We start from the raw sequence: 27,738 nt of genomic DNA on the forward strand, positions 1-27,738 counted from the left end.
TGCAGACTGAACACATCTAGTTTAATCAGGTATGAATAGACAGATGTACTATTTTAATTCAGAAGATTTGATAGAACTGGGACCTGATAGAAAAAATTTCTCTGAGTAAAAACATTTGTAAGGTCAAGCATTATTCAGAAGGTTACATTTCTAAACAACAGAAAAAAAAAACACCACAGAGGTAAAGAAACATGTTCTACTTCAGCTTTTCAAGGCAATCTTACAGCAACATTTTATTTGCAAAGGAGACAACCACAAGATGGCTCCTTTCATATGATGCAAGCTGAAATAGAAACCATTTCTGGTAGCAGGCTGTTTAGTTTTTGTTCAATCCCTCTCCTGAAACACCAAGCACCGATCTCCAAGGAAAATGTGGTGCCACAATTGCTTTATTAAATCATGGTTGAGGGAAGAGCATAGTGTTTTTGAGAAGTAAGAACTAAAACCTCAAATACAAGCGTCTAATAGTGCATAGGGTGTAGGTTTCAAGAACACTTGCTAGGCTCAGAAACAGATGCTTCACACTCTTCACCTTCCTCTGGATTTTTGTTTCCTCTCTGTGTAAGCAGAAATGGCATTTTCACCTTTATTAAATACTTTTCCATGTGAAGGTTTCTAGATTATTACACAATTAATCCATCCAGTTTTCCAGATAGGAGCGAGTTACTTACTAAATCCAAGTAATCAGCAAATGAGAATTATATTCACTCTAAGTATTAACTTTTTTTTTTTTTTCCCTTTCTTTTTATTTTTACAGTTAGGACACAATTTGAAGATGAGGACATTGAAGAACCTTCTCATTACTGTAGTTCAGGTTCAATATAAATGGAAATGGTTTGGTATTGATTTCTTACAGTACTGTTTTTAACCACAATACTGGTATTTTGCCACTCAATAAAAGTTAAATGTTAATTTTCAGGTAAAATAAGGAATGTAGGAAAAAGAAAGGTAGTTTGTCAAAAAGCCAAGAACTATAATTAACTCCTTATCTTTTAGGGACTAGACCTTTCAGCTGAGCATAGCCCAGATGACTCACATATATGAAGAAAAGAAGAGCAGAGTTGTACAGAGGCAGAATTGACAAAGCCCTATGATGAGAAAAGTCACTCTTCCCAGGCTCATAAAAGATGGCAGCTTTACAACTGTAGTGTAACAAATCTGTTTTTATTTATTACCCAAAAAATCACATCGTTTCCTAAGCAGCAAAGTTTTTAAAAAGAGCTTCTTCACGCATGAGTAAATATTTTCCCAATGAACTCTTGGTTTGTCTTGCAACCCAACCCTAGTTTATTTAACAGTGAGATTGCTTTCTCCAGGGAAGGCAGTCAGAAATGGGGGATGGGAAAGGGAGAAATTGGCTCTGTCTAGAGGGCACAGCTGCTCTTTGCTACTAGCCTCCAACAGAGTAATACATCAGTAATTATTTGAAAGTCAGACAGATTCCCTGATTTTCTTGCCAGACAAAACTCTGAGAACTGAGGAGTGGATGGGAGGATAAAGGATTTTCAGTTTACTGTTTTTCCACTCATTACTTTTTTTTCCCATGTTAGCAGCTACTGCTGCTATTATTTTTCTGATCTTTGTACCTCCAGAGGCTTCACATACTATGCACACTCAGTTTTAGCACTTGAGCACCAATGTTTCTAAGTTTATGAACTTAGCTTTTACAAAATATTTCAGCTCTTTTACCCAATAACTTCCATCTGAAAAAAAAAAGTGTTTATTTCCAATTCTGTTTTAGTAGTGATTTAAATAGAACACTTGGTCTTTGCTGAAGAAAGGTGAAGACAGCTAAAAATCTAGATAAGAACAACATACTTCAAGTGGTACACCACTCAGCTGTGGTTTAATTTAACCAAAAAATAGGAACTAAATCTAATCTTTGAACTACTCCCTGAAAATTATGAGTCAGTCTCTGTTTACACTAGAAAAATGATGCAAAGTTCCCACCATTGCTAAAAAAAAACATGGCATCTAAAGAAATGTCACATTTTCATTACAGTTCACTGAGAGTTTTAGGGGGAAAAAAAGAAAAAAAAAAAAGGAAAAAGGAAGAAAAAAAGGAAGATGAATATCATCTTAATAAGTTTGTCCTTCTGGAAAATCACCCTCAAGGAAAACAAAATGAAACACAAGTAGCTACTACAATGACCCAGAGACCCAGAACTACACATTCAGGCATAATGTAGGATGTAAACAGTGACCCTGTGACAACCTCCTCCAGAGGCAAGAGTTTTAATGGGACTCAGGACCAGACAAAATTTGAGGAACTCCTTATGTGACTGGGCACATCAATTTAAATTACATTTGTGGAGAAGTGTTAGCCTAAGAACACTTTAGACTCTCAAGATATCTATCAGCTCTGCAGGCACGGCAGAGAACTTGTGTAAACTTATCCTGTTCTGCAGCAGCAGCTGGCAAGTGACAAATACTCTTGGGGATCTCAAATGGCACTAGAATGTATAAATAAATAAACAAACAAATAAATAAACAAACAAATAAATAAATAAATCCCTAAGTGTTAGCCAGTGCAAACTTGCTACAGCAAGAATGGAGGTATTTGAATGAATTCTGTATTTGATTAAATTCTAGAGTACTTTTTACCAAAAAAACCCCAAAAAACAGCAACAACAAAAAAAACCTAACAGAATCCTGACTTTGTCCAGTACAAGTTATTATAAAATGCTCCCTATTCAACCTGTTTGAAAAGAAAAACAGACAAATATAATGTATTTGTATCTGAATGGCACAGAGAAGACAAGTACACTACAGATAAGTAACACAGCAAATCCTTTTCCACAAACCACGTGTTTAAAATAACATGTTTTCTTTTAAAATATATACTTCTTAGATTAGTGAATATTCAAGAAGCCTTCATTTATACACCATTTTATTTCTGTGCCATTAGCCAAAAGAGAGCATAAAAGCAAACTCAGCTAAAATAGAGCCAATCTCTTTTTCCACTCCACTTTGCCTATAAGCTCCTCTGTGTGTTCTGTTGTTTGAAATTTAATTCTGTTAAATGCCCCAACAAAACATAAAGTCTACCTCCTTGACCTGACAGAAACAGAAACAAAGCTTCTCACTTCCCTTAAAAGACCAAAAATAGACCCAAGGATGAAATTAATGCAAATAGGACTACAAATAACTACTTTTTTTTCAAATATACAAAAATGCGTTCTACTTAGTTTAGTAGGTGAACTCTGAGTAGTTTAAAAAAAACAAGAATGTATTTTTTAAAATAAATAACACTGTAAGTATTTACAATACTAATTACTATTGAATTCCAATAAAGACTTCAGTTTAAAAAACATATTAAACTAAAATGTGTCTATATAAAACAGAAAATGCAAAAAACCTGAAATGTTACATATTACTGTACCCCTTTTTCATAAAAGTTTATAAATCATAGTTTAACCCATGACTCTCAATTTCTTGAATTATGTCATGTACAAACAGACCATAATAGTAGGTCAAGGAAACCAGATCTATCATCTAGAAAGAAGTTAGAATCACAAAACAGTTTTATATTTTATGTATCTGATCTTTTGCACAGTAAGATTGTGGAAAATCTCTTTGAGATATGTCTTGTTCTGTACAGAATTAAGCCACAATGATAGAGAAGTACAAAAGAATAAATTAAAATGTAATTGAAATGAAATGTTAAATACCCCAGAATCTCCATGTCCTCACTTTCATAAGATACGTCAGTATTTAAAGATTTTACTTCTATTAAATTTAATTAACTTATAAAGTCCATTGCCAAAATACTTTGAGGAAGTTGAAGGAAATGCAGAATATCAAAACATACACATTTTTACATTTATCTGAATAACGATTCACATTTCAAAAAATATACAAATGTGATTTCACAAGTCATATACCAATACAGACTGATTAAGGAATCAGTCTCATATAGAGAGCACTGTGCTGTGCTATTTTGGAAATTCTGGTATAGATCACTAGCATGGAAATAAAAAAGATTGACCTCAAAACAAAAAAAATCAGTCACAAAACAAGACCAGAGTTCACTTCCACATGCTGAATTCCTGCACAGCAATGTTAAAGCCTCTTCCCCTCCCTGCATTCTCCTTTCACCCCCCACAAAAGAAATGCAATGGCAGTTGTCTACCTTGTAGGAATTACTAGCAGGTAAATGAAATCACTGTCCATAAGGAAACTAGCCAGACTGCCTTTGTCTGGTGTGGCAGTTTCTGTATGAGATAAAAAACACATGCAAATCTTGAATATTAAGCTTCTTAAGGTCAGGAATCATTAGTTTTTGTTCCTCTTCACTATAACCCATGTTCTTTACATTTCTTTCCTTTTATGATAGTTATAAACAAATGTGAAAAACCATGTCAGTGCTTATATACTACACTATACAAAACATTGCTTTTTTCAACCTGGGAAGCAATACCAAACATTTTGGTAAGGTCCACTTTTATAACATAAGCTGTGGTACAGGTGGGGGGTTTTGGTTTGGTTTGGCTTTTTCCTTGTTTGTTTTTGGGTTTTGTGTGATTTGGTTTTTTTTCCTTTTTTTTTTTTTTTTCAATTGCTCCATCATACAGAATCTGCATTATTTAGTTCCCAAACTAGGCATACAGATATAAAAATGTTAGCATCTGCCTAGCTGCACATGGGAAAAAAATCACCATAAGCCGGAATCAGAAGCGCGTATAAGATGATGAACTTTCTGAGCTTTTGAAAACAAAGGCCAAGTCCAACATAAAATGGTCCAATAAAATATTTGATTTTAAGGCTAAGGATAAGGGACTGAACTGGAAGTTGCTGTAGCTGAAAGTACTCCCTCCCCTGGCCAAAGCATTTAGCTTTCCCGTGCTTCAGTGTCATCATCTATAAAAGGGGTGATTTGTAATCCATCCTCCTTTGCACATTATTCCGGGATCTATAACTTGGCAGTGTTGTAGAAGCTGAAGTGATATTTTATTTTGTTGAATATATAATAATATATAGGGGATACTATATTAGCTGCAGTAATGCCTCATGTTGAAATGCCTTGTCTGTATATGAATACCACAGTGTTATGTTATTTTGCCTCAAAGCACTTTGATTAATTGAGCTTCTTACCACCACTCAGGACAAGATTTTATTATTCCCATTTTGCAGATTAAAAAAATTAAATAAGCCTTTACAGTTTAAATAAAAAAGACAGCTAAGGTTAAAGCAAAAGTTTCTGAAAGCAAGATTTCCGTCTTCATATTCTGACTTGATACAGCTATAAAAATAAAGCCACATTTCAAGTTAATTATATTTATGAATTTAGAGTTAAATATCTTGATACCAGGCTTGTGCTTCTAGTCCTAAATACAGAGAGCTGCATGTTACTACGTGCAGATCAAAACAGAATTTTTAGAACACAAAAAAAAGGTGTTTCATTTTTCTGTGATTTTTACAGTCTAAATCCAGGATAGCTCAGGCCATCCCTGTGATATTTTAAGGAAAATCTTAAGCCAAATCTCCAGTTTGCTGTTGCAACAGCTTCCTGGAAAGAACCTTCTCTACATGAGAGCAGTACAATCCAACCAAAAACCCACTCTTTATCAGTGCCCTTCCACAATGAATTAATTCCTTAATCACCTTCTTGAAGGCCAAAAAATGGCCCCATATGCTGACTGTTCAATTCCTTTTTTAAGATTATACATATGTACTAAAAGAGTACTTGCCATGGGATGCATGTGTCAGAGGGGCATTTTGTGCTGGGCTAGAAGACAAAGTGCAGCTCTTTTTGTGTGTAGATGTTTTTATTTGTGCTGGAACCTTATCTCTGAGCACTTTATATATGCTAAAATGTAAAGAAGCCAAATAAATGTGAGGAATGCCTACAGAATCACAATTTCTGAGAAGTCAGAAGTCCTACATTAAGAAAAAGATATTTCACACTATCTTAATGATCAATTTAGCCTTATGTTAAAGCCTGGGTCTGTTGACACTTTTGATGGAAATTTATTTTTTCCTTCTTTGCCTCAGAACATAATTCCTGGCTTGCATTGCTTAATAATGTATAGTGAAAAAGGAATATTCCTTGACACCCAGAGAAGCTTGTGGAAGCCCCTGGAAGTGTTCAAGGCTGGGCTGGGTGGAGATTTCAGAAATCTGGTCTAGTAGAAGGTATCCCTGACTATGGCAGGGGGTTTGGGTGGTCCCTTCCAACTGAAACCATTCTATGCTTCTGTGATTCCATGATTTTCAGGGACAGGTGTGTTATAAATGAAAATTTGTCCAGCCAAATTTAAAATGAAAAAATAAAATATTTATTTGAAATCAAATTCTATCTAGCAAGCCACAAGGAAAGAACAGAGCCGAGCCCGGGGTTGGCCCTGGGTGTGCAACAAAGAGGTCAGCCTCAGCAGAGGTTTTCTCCTATGCCCACACGCTTCCATCCTGGCACAAGCAGGTTTTATAGGGAAAATTCCGCCTGAGGCTAAGATTTTCTTTTTTGGTGATGAAGAACAATTCAGTGTCAGGAGTTGGTGAATCTCTTGATGAAATTTACGGGAAGCTGCATTCACATGTATCTGCCCGAGGATTTCCATGATATCCATCTTGGGCCTGGGGTCCCCCCCTTATCTCTCCAGACATGGCCCATCTCCTGGCCGAGCTACATCCTTTTACGTGGAAATCGGGTTTCAACATACACCAGGTTTCGCCTGAGAGGGTGGGGGGGAGTCCTAATACAAACGTGTATACTCCAACAAATATTCAATATCACATATATCATATTAGAAATGGTGCAAATTATATCTACTACACATAACAGGTGGGTGAAATTATATTTAAACAATTGTATTCCTCATTATCATCAATTAAATTTTACTGGTGTCAGAAAAAGTGAACACAAGTTCTTCAGACAGAAAACAATTAGGAGCAACCAACAGAAGCTCTTTAAAAACTCTGCGGAGCAAGGACTGATTTCTAGTTTAAACAATTTAAAATCGGGCATTGCCATTTTAACCACACTGACAGGGTTAGCCTTTGGCTTGCGATCCACTGAGCAGCACAAACCCACGGCGACCTCCGAGCGCCGAATCTGGCTGCACAGCACGTCCGTGGCGGGGCGCGGGACACGCACCCGGCAGGCGCTGCCCGCGGCTCAGCCCCGCCGCCGGCCGCCGGTCCCGGCGGACACACGGCCGGCGGACAGGGAAAATGCGGGCGAGGAGAGGCGGAGAGGAGAGCGGAATGGAGAAAGGGGAGGGAGGAGAGGGAGAAAGAGGAGAGGGAACGTGAAGGAGGGAGAGGATGAACGGGTGAGGGAAGAGCGAGTGGGGAGAGAAAAGGGAAGAGAGGGCAGGAGGGAGGAAAGGAGGAGAGCCGGGGAGAGGGAAACAGGGATAGCCGACGCCTCCGGCCGGGCCGCCCGCCCCGCCCCGGGCTCGCTGAGGGCAGCGCGGCCCCGCCCCCGGAGGGCGGAGCGGCGCGCGCGGCCCCGCCCCGCTCCCTTTGTGCCGCGGCCGCGCGCGCCAGCCGCAGTCGCCGTCGCTTCCCGCCGGGGCAGCGCGCGCCCGCCCGCTCCTCTTCCCCCTTCTCCCTCCCCCATTCCTTCCTATCCCCTCTCACCGCTCTCCCGCTCGCCATGTCGCTGGGAGCGGGCCCCGAGGCGGGCTTCTCCAGCGAGGAGTTGCTGACCCTGCGCTTCCCCCTGCACCGCGCCTGCCGCGATGGGGACCTGCCCGCCCTGTGCGCGCTGCTCCAGAGTTCGCCTCGCTCCGACCTGGCGGCCGAGGATTCCTTCTATGGCTGGACGCCCATCCACTGGGCCGCGCACTTCGGCAAGGTGGGGCCTGGCCGGGCTCAGCCGGCGGCGGGAGCGGGGGTGGGAACGGGAAGGAGAAGGGGAAGGAGGGCGCGATTCCCGCTCGCGCGCAACGCGGCGCCATCTTTGCCCCTAGCGCGCGCTGCGCCGTGAGGCGCCGCCGCCCCCCCGCCGCCTGCTGCCGCCCCTCAGGGAATCGGGCAGGACGGGAGCGCACAGCCGTGCCGCTTGGCTCCGCTCCTGTCCCCGCCGCCAGCGAGGCGTGGGTGGCGCGGGTCACGGGGCTGGCGGCACCTGCCGTCTCGGCATCACTCAGCCCACCCCCGCTGCCGGCGGCAGCCGCCCCTCTCCCTCCCCGGTGCTTCCCCGGGTGCCAGCGGCGGCCCCGCGCTCGGGCTCCGAACGGCGCCTGGGCCGCCGGCACAGGAACGAATGGTGAGGAGCGGCCGAGCCCCCGGACACCCCCGGCGGACGCCGGCCGTGCGGGCTGGAGGCACCGCCGCAGCACGACCTCCTCCCGCCCTCGGCTGGGCCTCCTTCCATGCCGGCGCTCCCTGCCGCGGCGCTGCGCGCTTTGTCTGCGCGGTCTGGGCGCGCTCCGCGCCTGGAGACCGCCGTGTTGTGCTGCCCGTGTTATGGCAACCGGCTCGGTAGGAGTTCGGGTAGAAGGTACTTGTTGTGCTTGTAAGGCGCTCCCCTTTTATCTTCAGTAGGAAAAATGAATTGTGGTTCATACGTATGGAATTTTCTGCATTGGCGTTGTTGCATTGCAAAAAAAGACCGAAACATAAGAAGTAGCTACGCTAACTTCACATCACAGAATGAGTGGTATTCTAATTTCTGGATTTTAATATATGCGTTTCCTGTTGCAGTATCTCAGACTATGCAGGATTCTATGTTAGAGGGTTGGGATCTGTTTTTTTTTCCTCATTGATTTGCCTGAGTTCAGAATTCGAAGGTCTTTTGTTCTTGTTCTCCCTCCCATTTCTCATATACTTCTATTTGCTTATTGGTTGTGTGCCAGAGGAGGAAGATTGATGTACTTAGGCAGTTGTCATGGTTTATAAAAGGGCATTAGGAGATGATTTCTGTAAGTTATGTGATCTTACCTACAGTTGCTTTTTCGAAAAGCTTTTAGAAGCAGCTTTAGCTAAGTAGTCTTCCAGTCCTAAAACAAAGGAAAACAAAAAACTCTAAACGCACAAAATTCAAAATGTAGAGTAGTCTTTTATCTGTTGAGAAAGAAGCTAATAATCTGCACTCTGAAAAAGGTGCAGTGCCTTTATTTTCCTTGTGAAGTACATTCGCAGGAAATAATAAGGTACTAATTTACTAATTTGCCTTACAGTCTTCTGTTTCTTTTTTCTGTCTTGTAAGAATTTCTTTTCAGTATGAGCTTCTAGCAGTCTTGCTTTTGCGAGGTAGTAGTTATTGGATTATTCAATATAAATTTTGGATAGCGTATGTGTTATTTTGTTTTTACTTTAAGCATCTTCATCTTTCTGTTGACCATCCTAGGTAGAGTGAGCTTTTGTGTGCATTCCAGTTTCTGTTGAAGAGAGTCTTGGAGAAATGGGAAACAAAGGGAACAAGTCGGCCTGGAGCATGTTGTACTTGTATTTGCTATTTTCATTCATATGGGCAAAATTTGATGGGTGGTGGTGTCGCATACTGGGGGGAAATCTGGCAGATTAAATGAGATTTATAAAGGTGATATTAGCTGTAAATGGGTTTTATAGAATTTTGTTCATATGTTTTTTCCTAAAAACCATCAGATCTAGGCAGCAATTTATGGATGTTACCTACATACTTTCTAGTCAAGTTGTGTTCCCTTCTCAGAGCCAAAAACTGCACAGCATTTTGAAAAAGTTACATTAGTGTAATTGGATCCCAAACCTGACTGGCTTTCTGTTTGTGTGGCATAGTTACACATGTACCTTTCACCAGTTAGCTGAGTGTTGCCAGCAGTGACACAGGAGCTGCCCAGATACACGTCTTACATTCATATTTATGGCATTTTTCTTTCTCAAATTCACATTCATCAGAAGGAAATGGAAAATTCTTCTGTTTCTCAAAGTACCACAGTTTTCAAATGTTAATTTTTGAAGTATTGGTTAACAGTTACTGAACAGGTCTCTTTCTCTTCACTTCTTTGCTTTTCTAGATTTTGTGGGATAGTCACTTGTTGGGTTTTTTCTTTTCCTGGAAGAAATTATGTGATGACAGAACTTCATGTCTACCTAATATAAGGCCAGTTATTAATATGGTCTACCATACCATTGCTTCTCACTGGAACTCTGTAGGATGCTGAAAAGACAAAATTGATTTAATTATTTTCTGGAACTGCCTGTGAGCAATTAAATCTAAGCCAGTTCATGCATGTACACACATGTGTGCCTGCACACACAGCAGGAGTCCAGGTTTGGTGAACTTTAAAGAGAATTTTCTTCCCCTCTGCCTGTGGCACAGGTTGAACATGAAAGATGGCTCTCCCTGCATCAAAGGGCAGTGCAGAAGGATTTTAGAGTAAATTATGTAGAGCTAAATTCTTGCAATGCAGTTGTAGATATGCTTCTTCAGGAAGGAAGTAGCAGCAACGGTCAAGTTTGTTATTAATGAATATGTGAAGGAGGACAGGGGGCTTATGGGGGAGGAAATACTGGTGTAACACCAATACCGGTGAATATGGGGTCTCTTACAACTAAAAGTGAAAACACAGAGTGCTTAAATAACTTTCTCTAAAACACTGCTACAGTTTGCAGGTAATACTTAAAATACCAGCAAAGTCAATTGGAGGTGATGGATATTGCAGCTCCTGTTTCTAGTTCTAATATCTGGGCATTTAATGACAGTATGGAGCTCATTTTAGAGATAGTAGCAGGTGCAAATTTACTTGCTGTGTTGAGTGCCTTTGGGGCTTGCATTTTCTGGACATTTCCTGACTGCAGAAAAGTGCTTGTCTCCTGAGATGTGAATTAATTCCCATTAGAGTTTCTGTATTTTAATTGGAGTTAATTATATAGTGCCCTAAGTTGCACTGGTATTCCACAGATTTCCAAGAAGCTGTGTCAGAATGTAAAAATGTTAATGGTCTTCAAAAAGCTACGAGAGAGGTAGAAAATACAGGCCTTGCATAAAAAATTTATCTTAATTTTAATTCACTTTATTTTGGAATAACCTTAATTTTCCTTTTAATAAGCACTTGCAATTAAATTTTTATTTTCTCTGACCACATCTCTTTGCTTGTGCTCTTCACCTGCTTTTGTTTTTTTGTCATTTGACTGTTTACATTATAGGAAACAAAATAGTAGTAAATATGTTCTCTTTCTTTTGGAACAAACGTGGTAGAGATAAACATGCATGTCTTCTGCTTGGTATTTTGCCAGTGTTGTGGCCTGTATATATAGGAGGCCTGTCTTTATTCAGGAAATCAATTTAATCTCTGCTTTACGTTGGAAAATATCTACTGTATTAAATTTAGGCTATTTAATGAAAGTGGACTTGTGTGTCCTGATCTCAAGCATAAATGATCAAGTGAGGTATTGTTTTTTGTCTTGTTGACTTTTCCTGTTTGTGGACGGAATTAATCTTGTTCTTCCATAATGTTGGAAGAAGCAGGTTTTTCTGACAGCCATGATACAGAAGATCCATACTCAAGCTTTTAATGAGATTAAATATATTCATAGTTAAAGGCTGTACTCTGAAGCCAGAGTATGCAAGAAAAAAAAAGGAAAAACAATGTTTAAAAATGAAGTTGAATTGATAATCATGGTGTTGTGGCCATCTTAGATTTAAGCAGTGCAGGATAGTGCTGGTGAATCAGTTTGTGTTTGTTCCTTTTCAGTTGATGGACTGTAATGCCTGTCTAATTAAGGAATTCTTTCAGTCTGGTGCCTGTGCAGGAAATATTATTCTTTCCTGATGCTGTAATGCTTGTCTGCAAGTATTTTCAAATGAACTCTATTAATGTAATAAAGTATATTGTTCTATAAACTGGCTGAAATTTATTTTTGCCTTCAGTTACCACAGATTAACCTCTTGGTGTAGCTGGAGGGGTGGTTTCCATCGCATGACTTACTAATAATTGCAGTGTTACAATTTAATTAATAAGGATTGACAACAATATTATGGGTACTAATATGCAAAGATCATGGAAAGTCTAATATTGGCAAATAAAAAATGTAGTTCAGCAGTCTAGCGATAAATTATAGTCTAGCTATAAATTTTCTTAAGTTATTGGATGTGGGGTTTTTTCCCCAACAAAAGTGCTTGTTTACTTTTGAAAAGGTACTTTGTCTTTGGCCATGTTAATGTTTATGGAGCTAGATTCATTATTATGTAATATTCCAGTTTCCTCACCCTTACTTCATGCAGATAGTGAGTTCCTGGTACAGCTGTGGCCAGCCTTAACTCCATTAAAATACAAAAAATGACTTCTCTATATCTCAGAGGATAGGGTTCACATGTGTTTGAATTATATGGGGGAAGGAAACATATGAAGTTGGCAATGTATTTGCAAAACTATTATAAAATACTTAATTACAGTGGTTGGTACTTTCATCTCGTGTGTATTTCAGCAAGATCAGGAATTTGCAGGTTAAGAGAGAGAGAAAGAAAGGCTGACATACAGCAACAGAGAAGAATGCTGTAATCGTGATGTTGATGCTGCCAGCCCACATTCAGATGATTTTAATTGCTCCTTTATAGACGGACTGTTCCACAGCTGTGGTGTGGCTGATGTTTTCTTTAATTGTGCTACACTGGGACACCCACAGATTTGTTTTTATATGAACCAATGCCTGAGATATGGTGTAAGGGTCTTTGTTTTGCTGTTTCTTTTGTGTGCAGTGGTATTTGTTTTCTATCCACAGTAAATGGATGCCTAGACTAAACTGTTTATTTCAGCATAGTGAGTTTCTTTTCCTATCAACAAGACAATGTTACTGTGTGACAGGAAAAGGAGTGTTGTTTTGTCTATTTTTGAAACTTGAAGTCATCATAGCCCTGGTTTGCCTAGTTTCTACAATTGAGAAGTTATGAACCTTTAAAAATAGCATCTGGTTATCTGACACTTCTGGTTAGTATGATAGGAAAAAAGGTATAATATAATTTGAAAATTACTACAATTTTTTAAAGCAAAAAAGGCTTTTATTATCTTTGTGGTGCTGCAAACAAGAAGCCTGGTTTTTTTTAAGTTTCTTACCCGAAGTAACAAGAAAATGGTGGAATCAATTTATTCCTTTTATAGATTTAATATGTATATATTCTTAATTTTCTTGACTAATCTTCTGTCACTCCAAGAATGCATTAAAGAAATGAAAAATTTTGTTTTTGTGATCTAGCTTTATATAAACTCTGCTGAGAGTATGCGTCCAGCATCTATGTATCTCCTAACAACACTTTTGTTTTGGCAAATGTTATCTAATAATATCTGGTTAGTATCATGTTTGCTGGATCAGAGCTCTCCCCCTTTTTTTTCCCTTTCTTCCCTTTCTACTGTCTTGACAAAAGTGAACTGAATATCTCTTGTAGTTAGGATTGAAGTGCCCTTTTTCCTGTTTTGTGGAATTAAAGGTGAAATTTAGCTTTGGAGGTGAGAATTAAGTACTTCAGGTATGTTCTATGACTGAATGAGGAAGGAGTGAAGGAGGAGGGAGGAAATCTTAAATTTCATATTCTGTCTTGTTTTTCATTCATATAGTCTTACTAGCAAGTTTAGCTCTTCTAGGTTTTATGTGTTTATTTAGCACATGCTAATTGTCATAGCACATCTGTGTAACGTTTTTGGTTTTATTTTCCCTCATATCTTTAAAGCTGGAGTGCCTAATGCAGTTAGTAAGAGCTGGAGCTTCTGTAAATGCCAGTACAACACGTTTTGCTCAAACACCAGCCCACATTGCTGCTTTTGGAGGACATCCACAGTGCCTGAATTGGTTGATTCAAGTTGGGGCCAACATTAACAAACAGGTATGGATTAATGTGTATTTCACATATGCATATAGTTCTGCAAGGAGTGTCTTGATCCCTTTTTATGACATGTATGAGCCTTACATTAACATACAGATGCTTCATTTTTGACATTAGCTGAAGTCAAATGACTTGTATATCAGTTACAGCCATTTTACATTGCAGTAGGAGTAGGGCTAATAAATGTCCTTTAAGCCTCTAGGGGTTTGGAGGATATTTGTTTTAGGAATTGACATCTTGCTGCTTCTTGAACAAAGTGGTAATGTTGCCTTGGTGTTGGCAGCATTAGCAAATACTCTGATATTGTAGAGCTGCTGCAGGGGCAAGAAAAAGGCTAGTGAGGAACATAATAAATATGATAAGGATTGAAAAATTTGCCATTACCCACAGAACCATGAGACCTTTGTGGTGCTTCATGATTTACTCATACATCTAACTAGTAAGAGCTGCCTGGATTTATTTTAAGGTGTATCTGGTTTTATGTTGCTTTTCTTTTAGATTATTTCTAAAGCTTTCTAATAGCTTTCTGAAAATAAATGAGAAACATGTACTTGACTAACAATGAATGAATAGGTGATTTTAAAAGGTTGTTTTGCCCCCCTCCCTTTTTTTTTACAATAACTTTCATTAGTTTTAGGTGAGTATGTAATTTATTTGGTAGCAGAAAGTGCATTAATATAGCAAAATTCCTGCAAAGGAGTGCTCTACTCTGGTAGAGTAACAGAATCAATACTTAAAAACTATCATAATGTTTTTGAGGAAAATGTTTAAAGTACTGAATTAATCTGTCATGTATGCTTGTCATACATAACATCCATTTTAATGGTAATCAAAAGTATTTTTAATAATATTCTGAGAGTAATTAATACTACAGCATATGCTGTTGTTAAAAGCTGTGGTATAACACAGCATCCCTAAAATGTCTGGCCTGTTAAATCTTTTGTCATACTTTTCTTAAAGTATTTAAGGGCCAGACTGCATTTTATATGCAGTAGAGTTAAGCTAATTCTGCTGAAGAACTAAAACATTTGCATTTCTAGAGTTTGGTTCTTTTTTTTTTTTTAAGCTGTGCAAAAATAAGAAATGGGGAAGTTTGTGTTGAGTTTTCAGAAAAGAAGTCTGGTGCATTGAGAACAGCTGTGAGACACCAGGAGAATTGTAGAAACAATGAAGGTGGCTGGATGCAGAGGCTATAGATCGCATCTTCTCCTTGATACCTGACAAAAGTAACTTATGCCAAAAGTTATTGCTGCATAGTGGTAGAATCTTCAGAAGAGAAAATACAAGAACTATAAATGCATCTGGAGACCAGGTAAGAATGTAAAGAAATGGTGATTAGAGAGGAAACGTGGCATGCACAGAATAAAGATACACAAATAACTGCTAAATGAGAAGAGAAGAATGAATGAAAGTGAATGAATGAGAAGAATGAAAGTTTCCAGCTATGAGGATAAAGAGAAGATTTGACCAGTGAGGTTGAAATGGAGTTCAAGAACAAGCTTGATGTCCTGGAACATGATGAGGGGGAAAAAAAGTCACGAGTAGTGAGTGAGGTTGTAGCAAAGAAGAAAGTAGCAGATAGCTCCCAGAAGAAGAGAAGAGTGTGGAGAGATTTCTCCGTGGGCTGAGGGCAACATGCAGATGACAGTAAAAGAAACCAGAAGACAGTATAATACGCAGTTAAAAATGGGCAGGAGACTCAATCCAGCTTAAAGAAGTTACTAAGGCAAGCCGGTGACTCAGTCTGTATGTTGCTGGCTTGTTGCCGGAGCAAATGGTCCTTCACATGGTCAAGTTCTCAGATAGTGATGACAGTGTCTTACAGACTTCTAGGGCAGACTGAGGCAGTGACAGACCATGGACACAGCACAGATGGGTGCTGAGAGCTGACACGGTGGGTGCCTTGTATGTTGTTAATGGTAGGCTCAAGTTACACTTGAATGTAGTAACTTTTTTTTGCACCCACAAAATACTAATTGAACATTTGACTAGAGGTATTTTAAACTCAATTCAGAGACAAAATAAGATACCTCTGTTTAATTTAAATGGTAGTAGAAGCAAAAAAGTCTCTTAAGTTTGTAGGCTAGAACTGGTCAGTTGCACTGTTTTCTCATGCAGGAGCACTGAAAGCTAGGCAATGTGCCTTGGTGAGAACTAATGCAGAAAACTCATCCCACAGATAGTTGGAATGTTTCATTCATGGCTATGTAAAGCACAGTGCATGCTTTGCTATCCCCAGTTCCCTCAGCTGTTTGTTGAATTGCAGTCAAATTCTATTGTTCTTGTTTGATTTGAGTGCCTTAAATGATCTGTGTTCCTTATTTAACTCGCAAGCACTTTTAGATGGTCATCTAGGGCTTCCACCCACACTTTTGAGCTTTTGGAGCACTATTTCCTGATGTGTATTTTGTTTATTCCTTCCAGCTCGCTGACTGATGCTGTACTTCAAACAGACATAGTCACTGGCTAATGCTTGTGTGAGGACAAGTGTTCCATGGACACTGGATACAAAACATATGCTGAGAAAGATCTGGGAATACTTGATATTTAAACTAGTAAACTTTTCCTTCCAAACTGACTTCTGGTCATTGGCTACAGACTAACCCTTCACTTCTGGAAAAAGAAAAGGATAGCTTCTGAAAAGGAATCCACTCAAGTCTCTCAGTTTTACCGTAAACCTCCGGTACTCAGTAGAATTTGCATGTGTGCTTTCATATCTGCCCTGAGGTATTGTATTGTAGCTCATGCTGCCTGCCCTGAAGTTTAGGAAAACTTAAACATGTCTTCTCTTGTTGCTGGTGAGAGTTGTCCAGGACACTTCTCAGGCAGTGGCAATGAAGGACAAATGCTGAAATCTGCTTGTCCCAGCTTCACTTTTCTCCCCAAATAAATTATGTGAATATATCCTGTGATGCCCAGCCCTCTTATGTAACTGTATGTGCTGGCTAGAATCACATCTGTCTCAAATTAGTGGGCAGTTCCTTGCTCCCAGAATCACCATATAAAAATAACACAGAGGAAAGCTGAAGTGCCAAGCAATGGTCTGTTTCTACCCATCAGTGTATTCAAGACAATGTCCTACTGTTTCAGATTTTTCTTTTTTTTCCCCTCAGTGGGCTGTGCCTGCTAGTAGTGTGACTCAGGACCTGCATTTGGCTACCTGCCTGCTCTAGTTCACTGTAACAGTGCAAAGCAATTATCCTGCTAGTTTTCCTGAGGATTTTTTTTTTCTGATGCTTTATCCTTGTCACAACACAGATTGGTTCTGGGCTGTTGTATATATTGGATACATCAGATAAATAAGTACTTTCTGATTTAGAAAGCCATTAACTTCATTTATATATATTTTCCCTGTAGCCTCAGCCTATTAAACATTTCTATTGTATGTTGCCTTTGTTGATTGGCCAAAAAAAGTGTTGTGTTACCTGTCATAAAGGGAAGGGAAAAGAAATGCTGTGCTCTTAACAGGGGATGCAACTTACTATTTGTGCAGTCAGTTCCCATCATATGCCAGTGGTGGCAGATCGTTTTAGAAGGGTTAGACTACCCATAGGAGCAAGAACTGTAAATAGGCTGATACCCGTGGGAGGAAGAAAATATTCTTAGGTTGTATTACAGTTTTTATTTTAAATAATGATTAGGTGTAAATCCAGATAAAAAGATTCTGTAAGTTCTCATTTGCACATAAAAGCCTTTTTAGCAAAGGAGGAAAACTACTCAGTGTTCTCTAGGTTCTACTTTCTAGATTCAGAAAGGATGGGATACAGGTTCTAAGAAATGTTAGAGATGAGTAGTGTTTAGAAATGTGATCATCTGCTAGAGGACTGAAATTCAGTCAGCTGAGTTAAGGAATGCAGTTAGTTTGCATTTCTTATCAAGTAAGGGCTTCTGTGTCTTAGGTATCACTACTAGAAGTATTTTAGGAGTGCTAGCCCTGTGTTGAGGTTTAGCCCCAGTGGATACCTAAGCACCACACAGCTGCTTGCTTGTTCCCCCACATAGTGAGGTGCGGGGGAGAATCAGAAGGGAAGTGTGAGAACTTGTGGGTTGAAATAAAGACAGGTTAACAGGTAGAAAAAGGAAACACAGAAAAAGAAATCCAAGAAAATCAAGTGATAAAACATTTTTAAAACTCTCACAGCACAAAAAGCTTTGTTGTTCACCACTACCTCACTGATGCCAGCCAGTGTTGGAGCAATGGCAGCCCCAGTTCTACTTGATGAGCATGATGTCATATGGTATGGGATAATCCTCTGGTCCATTTGGGTCAGTGGTCCCAGCTGTGGCACATCCTAGCTTACTCCCAGCTAGAACATTGGTGTACTAAAAACATTTTGCTGGTCACAAACCCAAAACATCTTACCAGGTACTATGAAGAAAATTAACACTAATCCATCCGAAACAATATACATAGTTGAAAGCTTTCAGTATAAATGTGTGGGGGAGCTTTTTATTTTAAAAATAAATTCCTGCAAGTAAGTTGCTTTTGGTTGGGTGGGTTGTTTTGGTTTTGGGGGTTTTTAATTTATTTTTTTGTGTTGGTTTGGTTGTTTTCCAGGATTTTTTTTTTGTTGGTTTGGTTGTTTGTTTTTTTTTTTTTCACTAAATGGAAGCAATGTAAAAGTACCAATGAGTGAAATCAATTGAATCATACTCAGGGACTTGGAGTTTGGAGAACCAAATAGGAAATGTGCTCTGAATTCGAGTGGACCATCCTCAAGCCAACAGAATTTGGGTCCCAGAAAGACAGAAGGAGGAAAAATAGAGTAAAAAAAATGGCTTTAGACTGCATTGAAAAAAATACCCATACATGAAAGAGGCCTGGGAGGAGAGTTTGAGAAAACTAATCAGTAGATGAAGTGACTTTTGAGGTTAAGAGCATAGTGAGGAACTGGAAACTGATTACAAACTGAGATAGGTTTACTGATTAAAGCCAAAAAAAGCAAAATACTCTTCAGCCACATAAATAAAGAGACTATAAGGAAGGAAGCTAGATGTTTATTCAGTAAAATGAACCAGAAGTCAAAGGTAATCTAGATGTGACCCCAAGCTAGAGAAGACTGCCCTTGTCTGTCTGAAAGGGTAGCCATTCTTTCCAAGGGAAAGGAGTAAGGCATTCAACAATGGTTGGAAAAACTAAACGTGTCTGTGATGGTTCATTAATTTTTTGCCATTTCTTCAAGAGCACAAAATATTTAGTAACCACAGAACCAATCAAATGTATTATGTTCTCTTGAATGCTAAATTAATGAAAATTCGTTTGAGTATTTACTCATTTATTTATGATGTACCCTCTAGATTGGGAGACAAGTTTGGGCTGCTTGTGCAATGTTGCAACAGAGGGACAAGTTCTGCTCTAGTTATGAAAGGCCAGTACAAGTCATTGATGCTTCTCTTCCTGGAATATTGTTACAAAAGGGATTGCATCAGACTCAAGATGGGAAGTGTGACCAATTTAAAGAACTATAAGGTGTTATCAGAGGTAATGAGGAATTAATAGAGCTTCTCAAAATAAAATAACTTCTTTTGTGAGATAAAAGAGATAATTTTTTCCTATCTTGCATCAGAGAATGTGCTGATGGGCTATACCCTGAACTGCTCTCAGAAACTTATTGGAAATGAATGTTACTTTGTTTTCTGTTTGGTCACATTCATTCCAATTGTTGAATCAAAACAATTGTTCTGAGACTTAAGCAGAGTACTTTTGTTTTCTTCTGTAAGCATTGAAGAATTTAAAAGCCATCTTTCAGGGGGATATGTTTTTTCTACGTATATTTCTTTTCCATTTAGTCTAACTTATAATCTAGAGAGAATTTCTGAGGAGAGTTAGGGAAGTGTTTCAGTGCAAATATATTTGGCCCCTTAGGAGAATTTCAAAGCAACATAATAGTAGGGATGACTGAAATTTGGGTGCAGTAATTAAAAGTAATGCTATAAAAGTTTAAATCTGTGTATTCTATAATTTTTACAGTATTTTTTTAATTCTTTAACTTTAGACACATGTATTTCTGGGCCGGTGATTAAAAACAGCCCTTCTCAAGACATATATTCCCTTCTGAAATACTAATCTTTGCTCTTTGGTGATGAAAGTGGTAGCTGCTATAAGCTTAGCTCATTCTTCTAATGAATGCTGGGGAGTCCTTTTGCAAAGGTCTTTTCTCATCCTTTTTGTGTTTCCCACAGCAATGTTGGAATTCAGTTCTCTAGATCTTATTATGGGCAGTGTGCCAGGTTTATAGGGCTGGGGGAGATTCTGTTATCTCTGTCATATGCATGGCCAACTAACCCTAACCTGAACTTCATATTGAGTGATTCTCTTGTAGCTTGGGCTTGTAGGTACTAATGCTGACCAAAAGAGGCAAGTCACTTTCTATACTTTGACCACTTTAACAAAAGAGGGGACAGGAGGACACAGTAACAGAATGATGAATAGAAGACAGCTTTTATGACTGGAAAATTTATTACCCAAAGAAATCTTTTCTGGATAAATTAGCCTTGAATAAATTTCCATGTATGATAGTTTAAAAAATTATATCCTCTCTTAAACTTCTTTCTTTTCCTGTTACTTCAGGGGAAGTTACAAATAGGAAAAATTTGCATAAACTTCATTGGAAAGCAGTCTTCTATCCATCATCTGCAGACATCCACTTTGGAAGAAGGGCTTTATAAGCCTGCTTCTAATCTCTTAAGATTTTTGCTGCTCTTTCCTGGGCCCAAACTTTGTCAGCCTCATAGTTTATAAGAAAGTAAACTTTGGTGCCATTAATTTTCCTTGCTTGGTGTGCTAGGTAGCTAATTGTTTGGCTGAATATATGTCTTAAGCACTGTTAAGCTGGCTTACCGTAACTCAGTTAATTTGTAACTTGTAATAAAGACACTTCACCATTAAATAAAATTGTCAAGTAGAAAATTGAGAATACATACCTCATATCCAAAATTAATTTTCAAGTTATACTTACATGGTCTAAAAGATAGGATTAAATTTCTCAAAAGCTTGGCAGATGATTTAAGACACTTAGTAGCTTCTAGGTGCTATGAAAGTATTTTGCATATATTCACATTTCAAGCAGAAGCTAAAGTCTAGCCAGTACTGTAGAGTTAGGCATGAACACTGTTGTGTGTAAACACTGGTGAATCAGTAAAGGTGCTATGTTAATAGCTAATGTCGATATTTTAATAAAAGGAACAGGGAAGCTAAACTGAGGCACATACAGTTAGAACATGTTTAATATCTGGAGCAGACTAGTGAAGTCTGTCAAAAGTTTGGAGACAAAAAGGAGGGGGAAGAAAACAAATCCAAAAAACAACATACCCTTGCTACACTGTGGAAGTGTTGAGGATGAATCACATTAACAGACCAGTAAAACCATTTACTTGCTTCTCCAAAGCAGTGTTTCATTACAGAGTCTTCTCTGTGGTTCTTAATACTGATGGTTAATTGCAAGTACTGAATTTCCTCTGTAGCCTGTAGATCATGATGCATGAATTTACCTGCTGCTTGCTTGGATTTGTAAAATTGTTGTCAATCCTCCCCGTTACCTGTGAGACAGTTAATGGGGAGGAGTTGCCTGAAAAGCAATACTCTACCCCCAGTATGTCTGCACATTTTGCGGAAAAATTAAAGGATTGGATGTGATGGTTAATAATAATGGAGTATAAATTGACAAAGAAAACTAGAAAAGACAAATATATAGGATGTGAATCAATATGTATGTGTTGAGAAAGATCTGGCCTGTCCTATGAACACTGGGCATACCTCTATTACAGTAGAGCTCTGCGTATGTGCTCCTCTCCTGCGAGTACTGATGGTACAACCCTCAAGGACTGAGTCAGTGTGCCAGCAAAGACCTGAAAGCAGCACAGTCCCACAGACTCGGCCTTGCTGCTCCCGAGCTCAAGAGGGCTTGCGCAGTCCAGTGTGTTGGGAAAGGAGTGCCGGGAAATGAAGGTGTTAGAATAATGTGTTACGGTGGTGGATGTTGGGAGGATTAACCAGTTTTCTGAATATGGGTCTGCTGGTTGTTGAGCTATTGGATAAAGCTTATCTTGTGAGTTAAATGCCTTTAATGTTACTTGCTAAAAGTCTAATGTACTTGACAGCCAACTGCAGACTTTAAAGTAATGATCAAGTACCTGATGTATTTGCTAGCTAATAATAAATGCTGCTTTTATATATCTGCTATCTTAATTAATGTAATAGTATTTTAATTTTTAGGAAGATTATGCTTGACAAAATGTAGTTTGTCTTTACAGGATTATGTTGGTGAAACTCCTATTCATAAAGCAGCACGGTCTGGTAGTATGGATTCCATAAGTGCCCTTGTGGCTCATGGTGCGCAAATAGAGTAAGTGAGGTATTTTTTTTTGTTGTTGATTGTTGTGTGTGTAGTTTACTAACTTAGATTGGTAAACATAGATACTAATTTCAGAAAGAAAAGTCAAAACAGCAGACACATAATCCAAATAATAATGACAGCTAGACATGTTCAACTGTAAAGAAACCCAAGTTATTTTGCATGTCTAGTAATAAAGTTAATTTTCCTTAAATGATACCATTGTGCTACATTAGTGTTGCACATACATCTGATACAGTAAAGTATTTATTGTGCTTCTGTCAGATGACCTGAACTGTACGCTATATTCAGCAAGTAGTTATTTTTTACAAGAAATCTACACTTTGCACTGGTGAATAAATATAGAAAACAATGCAAAAGCAACATTATGTGCAAAACAGCAATTCACACACTTCACCATTAGTTTATTACTGTTTGTTAGTGTATTACGTATTTGCCTTGTTAACTTTTTTCTTTAAAGGTTTATGTACTGCAAAAACATTCAGAAAAGCTCACAAACTTTTGCAACTTACAGCATGGACAAAATGGATGCAGTTTTCACCTAGAAATGTTGAGTATAAGCTCTATGGCTTATAAATAATATCAATACTTTAGCAATATGTTTTAATTAGAACTAGCTTTATTATCTTAAATGGTAACTAGTTACTGTATTTTAACCTGCAGTATGAAACTTTGAAGTTGTAAGTGAAATAAGAATCATGTAGTTAATTTCTTGTTTTACCCTTTGGTTTCCATCTTACTACTTTTGTAATGCTGCCTTGATAAATCTACCATAAAATTTAACTCCTTTAGCTGTGTCATAGAGTATTCAGGGAATATGTTGCCTTAAAGTTAATAGTAGTGAACTAATTGCTTTGTATGAAGAGATTTCTTTATAGAAAAATGAAATAAACTGTCTCAGTTATTGGCAAGCACACTAACTCAGTCTTAAATGTATATTTTCCCATTTTTCAATCACTTTTTGATATTTTTAAGATAAACTTGAAATTAAATTTACTGTGGAATTGAGCAAACCTTAATTATCATCATCAATTAGTATGTAATCCTGTGGTTTTAACAAAGTGGCCAACCAAAAGAAAAGTTGTGGAACTGTGTAAACAGTGTGAAATGGGTGATACCTGTCTTTGACCAAAGCTATTTGCAGCAGAAGCAGTGTAGGTTTATAACAGTTTTAATGAACAGGAAATAATGGGAATTCTCAGTTTTCTAACTTTGAATTCCATCTGTGTTTCAGATAGGTAATTTAAACATCAGGTCCTATAATGGGAATGGAAAAATCAGGTATGCAAATGCAAAAAGCTTGTGGAGCAACCCAAGTTTAATCACTTAGAGAGTAAGGACTTGGCCCTGTCTCCTGAGAGAGTTAGCTATTTACTGATAGGGATGAGGATTTTTTCCTTAGAATCCAGTTTCCTGGTTCAGTATGTTAAATTAGGCCAAATCCATTTATATCCTTTTGACACTGATTAATTTTGGGTCATCTGATTTTGAAAGCTGGCCTTGTTTAATGGTTATGTAGAATTCCCTTGTTTTTGTAAAAATGTGAAAATGTAGATGCTCTGGAAGTTATGACTCCTTTATTTTATGACTTCAGTTAAAAGAAAAGGAGAGGGATTTTAGCCATATATTTGAGTTTGAATTTGTATATGTTAACTGAAATGATAATTGACTGATAATTGATTGATAAAACCAAGGCAAGAACTTTATGGAATACAGAACTAAGCACTAACTAGAGATCTGTACTGATGATTAATAAGTACTCTCTATTTTTACTGGGGTTAGATCTTCTAATCAATTTTTTTCTTTATTTCTTAGTATAGTTAACAGTATTGGAAGTCTAGTTTCATAAGGATGAATGAAATACCCCTTGCGACTGCAAATAGTCAAGTATACTACTTTTACATTATATTTATAATATATGTCCAAAATGCCATCATCCCTAGTTTTTTATAGCAAGTAGAACAGGGATGCTAAGATTTTATTATTACACAAACACGAGTAACCACTAATGTAATATTGCAAGAAATGTATTTTTTGTTAATGAGTGATTATTGCTGTTAAGATGAAGTAACTTGGACTAGAGAAATCTTGTTATCAGTGTTTACCACATTTCTACTTTATTTCCTCCTTTGGTTATATTGGAAGACAAAGAATATTGATAGTATTCAAGGATAAAAGTAAGAATTTTAGTTTTAATAAAACAGCATCACTTGAATTTTTCTAGTTTACTGTATTTCAGGCTTGCTAGTATATTGATTTGCAGAGAAAGATAGGTTGTTGCAGTATAAATTTCAATAAACTGTTGCATTGTTTTCCTAATTGATGAGAGAGAATTTGGGTCTCTATTCCTGTGTAAATTTTTAATAATATTAAAAAATAATAATTGTACCCTAGTGAAAATATTTTGATTTTTTTGTGGTATTTACCTTCTCATTTTAGCTGAAGCATATTCTGTGCACAGTATGTCCTACAGCCATAAAAATGGTTGCTCCACTAACTATGGTATTCATGGACCCTTGAAGAGGGGGAAGCAGGTGGTCACAATGTCCTCATATGAGTGAAAAGGTTTGCTGTGTAACTGACTTTTTAATGTGGATAGTACCTTTTAAATTATCCATAATTACTGCTGGATTTTCACTAAAAGGCATATTAATGCAATTTATGTATGGTTAATTGTGTATTATTTATCATGGTGACAGACAAGTGTCCACAGATCTTTATAGAGGAAAAGCCTTCTTGGTGCCATGTTTTGTTTTGCTCTTTTGCACTGTTATGTAAATGCTGTATTTCAGTGTAGTTATTTAGATTGTATTACAGCATATATAAAAATACAAAATTCAGCTTTAAACACAGGACACTGCTGAATCAAAAAGAAACATGCAAGTATTGATTATCCTGACTTGTTTCATGTCTGCTTGCATGTGGTGCACTTGTGCATTGCCCACTTATCTCTGAATAAAAAATCTGCAGCTGTCATTTAAGCGGTTTTGTCTTCCTTAGTGGCTTGATTTGGAGATAAGAGGGAAGTTTCAAACACTGTATTATCCTGGGATAGAGAGAGGTGTAACTTGTGAAATTGGCTGTGGCTTGGTATGCCCCCATCCAATTGAACATAAATTCTTGCTTGCTTAAGATTTTATTAATCATGATATTTGAGTAGCATTCTAGAAAAGCTTTTTATTTGCCTGCCAGAAATCTTCAGGTTTTGGGTAAATTTGAGTTGTATACCATGATGGCATATTATGAGACCATAAAGAGATCATTTCCTTTCTAGTTTTATATACTCTAGTCTCAAGGTTTGAGTAGAAACAGTGACATGGTGGGATAAATAAAACAGTACATCTGTTTCCACCAGATGACAGATTCATTCTGTGATGTTGATCAGGATTAGACAGACACTTCAGCCACCTTTTTGTTAAAGCTGTTCGGCATTCATCCGAGTGTGTAAATTTAATGCCAGAAATGTCCTATGACTGATACTAAGTTTTTCAGCAAGACCTTTATTCTCATTCTTTGACAGGGAATTACTTAATTTTGTTTCTTCTTTTCAAACTCATGTCACAAACTGAATTGCATTATTAAAAAAGGCAATATTAATATAATTTTTCTTCTTCACAACTGCTCTCCATCTTCCAGAACAGAAATCTGCTGTGATTTTTTTTTTAGTGCTGCTGGATTAGTCCTTTGTAAAATTCTTGCATTTCTGTTCCACATGACCACTCTTGTGATAGCTCAGCTTTTATTCTTCTCAGTTATACTTTTGAGATTTCTTGACTTCCTGAAAGTCATTCTCCTCTAGTGAAGAGACAGTGATGTGTCCTTTTCATGATAGCACAGAAGTCGGCCATTCCTTTGTGGTTCAAGCCCTTGGTTCCTTTTCAGTCTGGAGGGGAAGCTTACATGGCCTGTTCTCCTGAAGGGTCTCAGGGTTCAAAAATCTCCTGTCTTAGTTAATGGATATCTTCTTGATTTCTTAAAATCTTAGAAGCTATTTGCAGGGTTTTAATGTGAGCTTCTTTTTCTTGCCAGCTAAATTAACTACCGAACTTTTAATACTGAACTGCAGTCTATTTCTGATGTTAACATAGTTGTGAAGTGCCACAACTGTGTCACCTCTTTACTTCAGAAGCTGTGTTACAGCATAGATTCAGTGTAGAAGAACCAACATCCTACTTTCCTACAGTCATTAAATTAACCTCATCTTGAGAGTAATGCTTCACAATCTTACCGATCATTTGGATTTAGGTGCTTTTTCAGCTAAGAGGTTCTTATCTGTTAATTAGTATATTAGTGCTTGTATAATCTGTTTGGTACTTTCCAAACTCAGACCACTTCATACACATTCTTTTTATAAACTGATTGCCTCCAGATACTAGTTAAACTGCTGGATTAATTGCTATTGTTGCATTATTAGACGTTGCTGTATAATTAAGGAAAATTATATGACAATTTTTGTTTAATTTTATGTAACAAAAATTTTAAGGGATGTCACTGTAGTATTCCTGTTGGGACTTTTTTCAGTATAGAGGATACAGGTGTTGGAATTTATTCCACCTTTCCCATTTTATATAAATTCTTATGGGAAGGCAAATTCAAAGTGGCATGCACTTTTCAGTGGTGCAACACTAATTCTCCTTCATAGAAACTGCAAGTAAAGCTTGATAATTTCTTCCATGTTTGGTTTCCTGTTTGGTTGCTATGGTTGTAGCAGTACTTGAGGTGGTTTGTAGGAGCTTGTGATTATGAAGTAGGGCAGTAATTTGGATTCAGCGTGAAGAAAAGGTTTGGAAATACCAAAGCAGAATATATATATGCATGGGTTACTGATTAAAAAATGAGAAAGGCTCAGTCTTGGAGTGAACCAGTCTGGAAAAATGTCGCTTTCAGAGTTACTGACATTCCTAATAATTGCAGGAAGCTGAGGCAAACTCGTACCACTGAATTCCTGTTCAGTTTGAATGCAGGTTATTCTTACTGCGGGTGGAATAACAACAGTGATTACTGACATGAGCTGGAAAATAGCACAGAATATGAGAGGTTGTGCTTTTTATGAACAAAGTAAAATCCATTATTAAAGCAGTGATACTTATGACCTTTCTGAAACATAGAGAGGAAATTCACTAGATACATGTGAGCTTGACAGTTTAGCTTATTCATTAGTGAGAAGCCTTATAACAGTGGTTGCTTGACTTTTCTTCAGTCCAAGAGAGCTCAGTAAAAAATACGGAAGTGTTACCAAGACTTTTATATGCAGATAGCTCAGATTTCTGACAGGAATGTTTGGGGTTTTTTGTTGGGATTGATCAGCCTTTTGTAAGATACTGTGCTAAAGTTCACATTAATGTGTCCAATTTCCCTTAAGAGAGATTTTTTTTTTTTTTTCCCTCTGCAAGATAAGCTATTCTGTTGCTATTCTGGCTACAGAAACCTGGGTGCAGTTAAGTCAAGTGGAGAAACCAAAGTGTTATAAAGTAGAGCTTGACCGGAGTTAAATACAGTGAAGGAAACAATTATATCCCAAATACAGTAGTCTTACTAGTTCTGATGGTTGCTCCAGATGTCAGTAGTGATGGTCGCTAGGGGTGCTGTGCTTGATCTGGCAATAGTTTTTGACTAGATAAGTGATGAGAGGTTTGT

At 38.0% G+C, this 27,738-nt stretch overlaps 1 protein-coding gene across 2 annotated transcripts in view; it reads left to right on the forward strand.

Annotated features, from left to right (window-relative positions):
• Nucleotides 1-7,462: 7,462 nt before the first annotated feature.
• ANKRD10 (ankyrin repeat domain 10) overlaps nt 7,463-27,738 on the forward strand; it is a 37,346-nt gene continuing 17,070 nt past the window's right edge. For both annotated transcript variants that reach the window (XM_021545587.2, XM_021545588.2), the window contains exons 1-3: nt 7,463-7,801; nt 13,595-13,747; nt 22,001-22,092. In XM_021545587.2, coding sequence (XP_021401262.2) covers nt 7,601-7,801; nt 13,595-13,747; nt 22,001-22,092 — 446 coding nt within the window. In that variant the 5' untranslated portion in view covers nt 7,463-7,600. The remainder of the gene's footprint in view (nt 7,802-13,594; nt 13,748-22,000; nt 22,093-27,738) is intronic.

Source organism: Lonchura striata, chromosome 2 (genome assembly GCF_046129695.1).
Source record: "Lonchura striata isolate bLonStr1 chromosome 2, bLonStr1.mat, whole genome shotgun sequence".
NCBI classification, from domain to species: domain Eukaryota; kingdom Metazoa; phylum Chordata; class Aves; order Passeriformes; family Estrildidae; genus Lonchura; species Lonchura striata.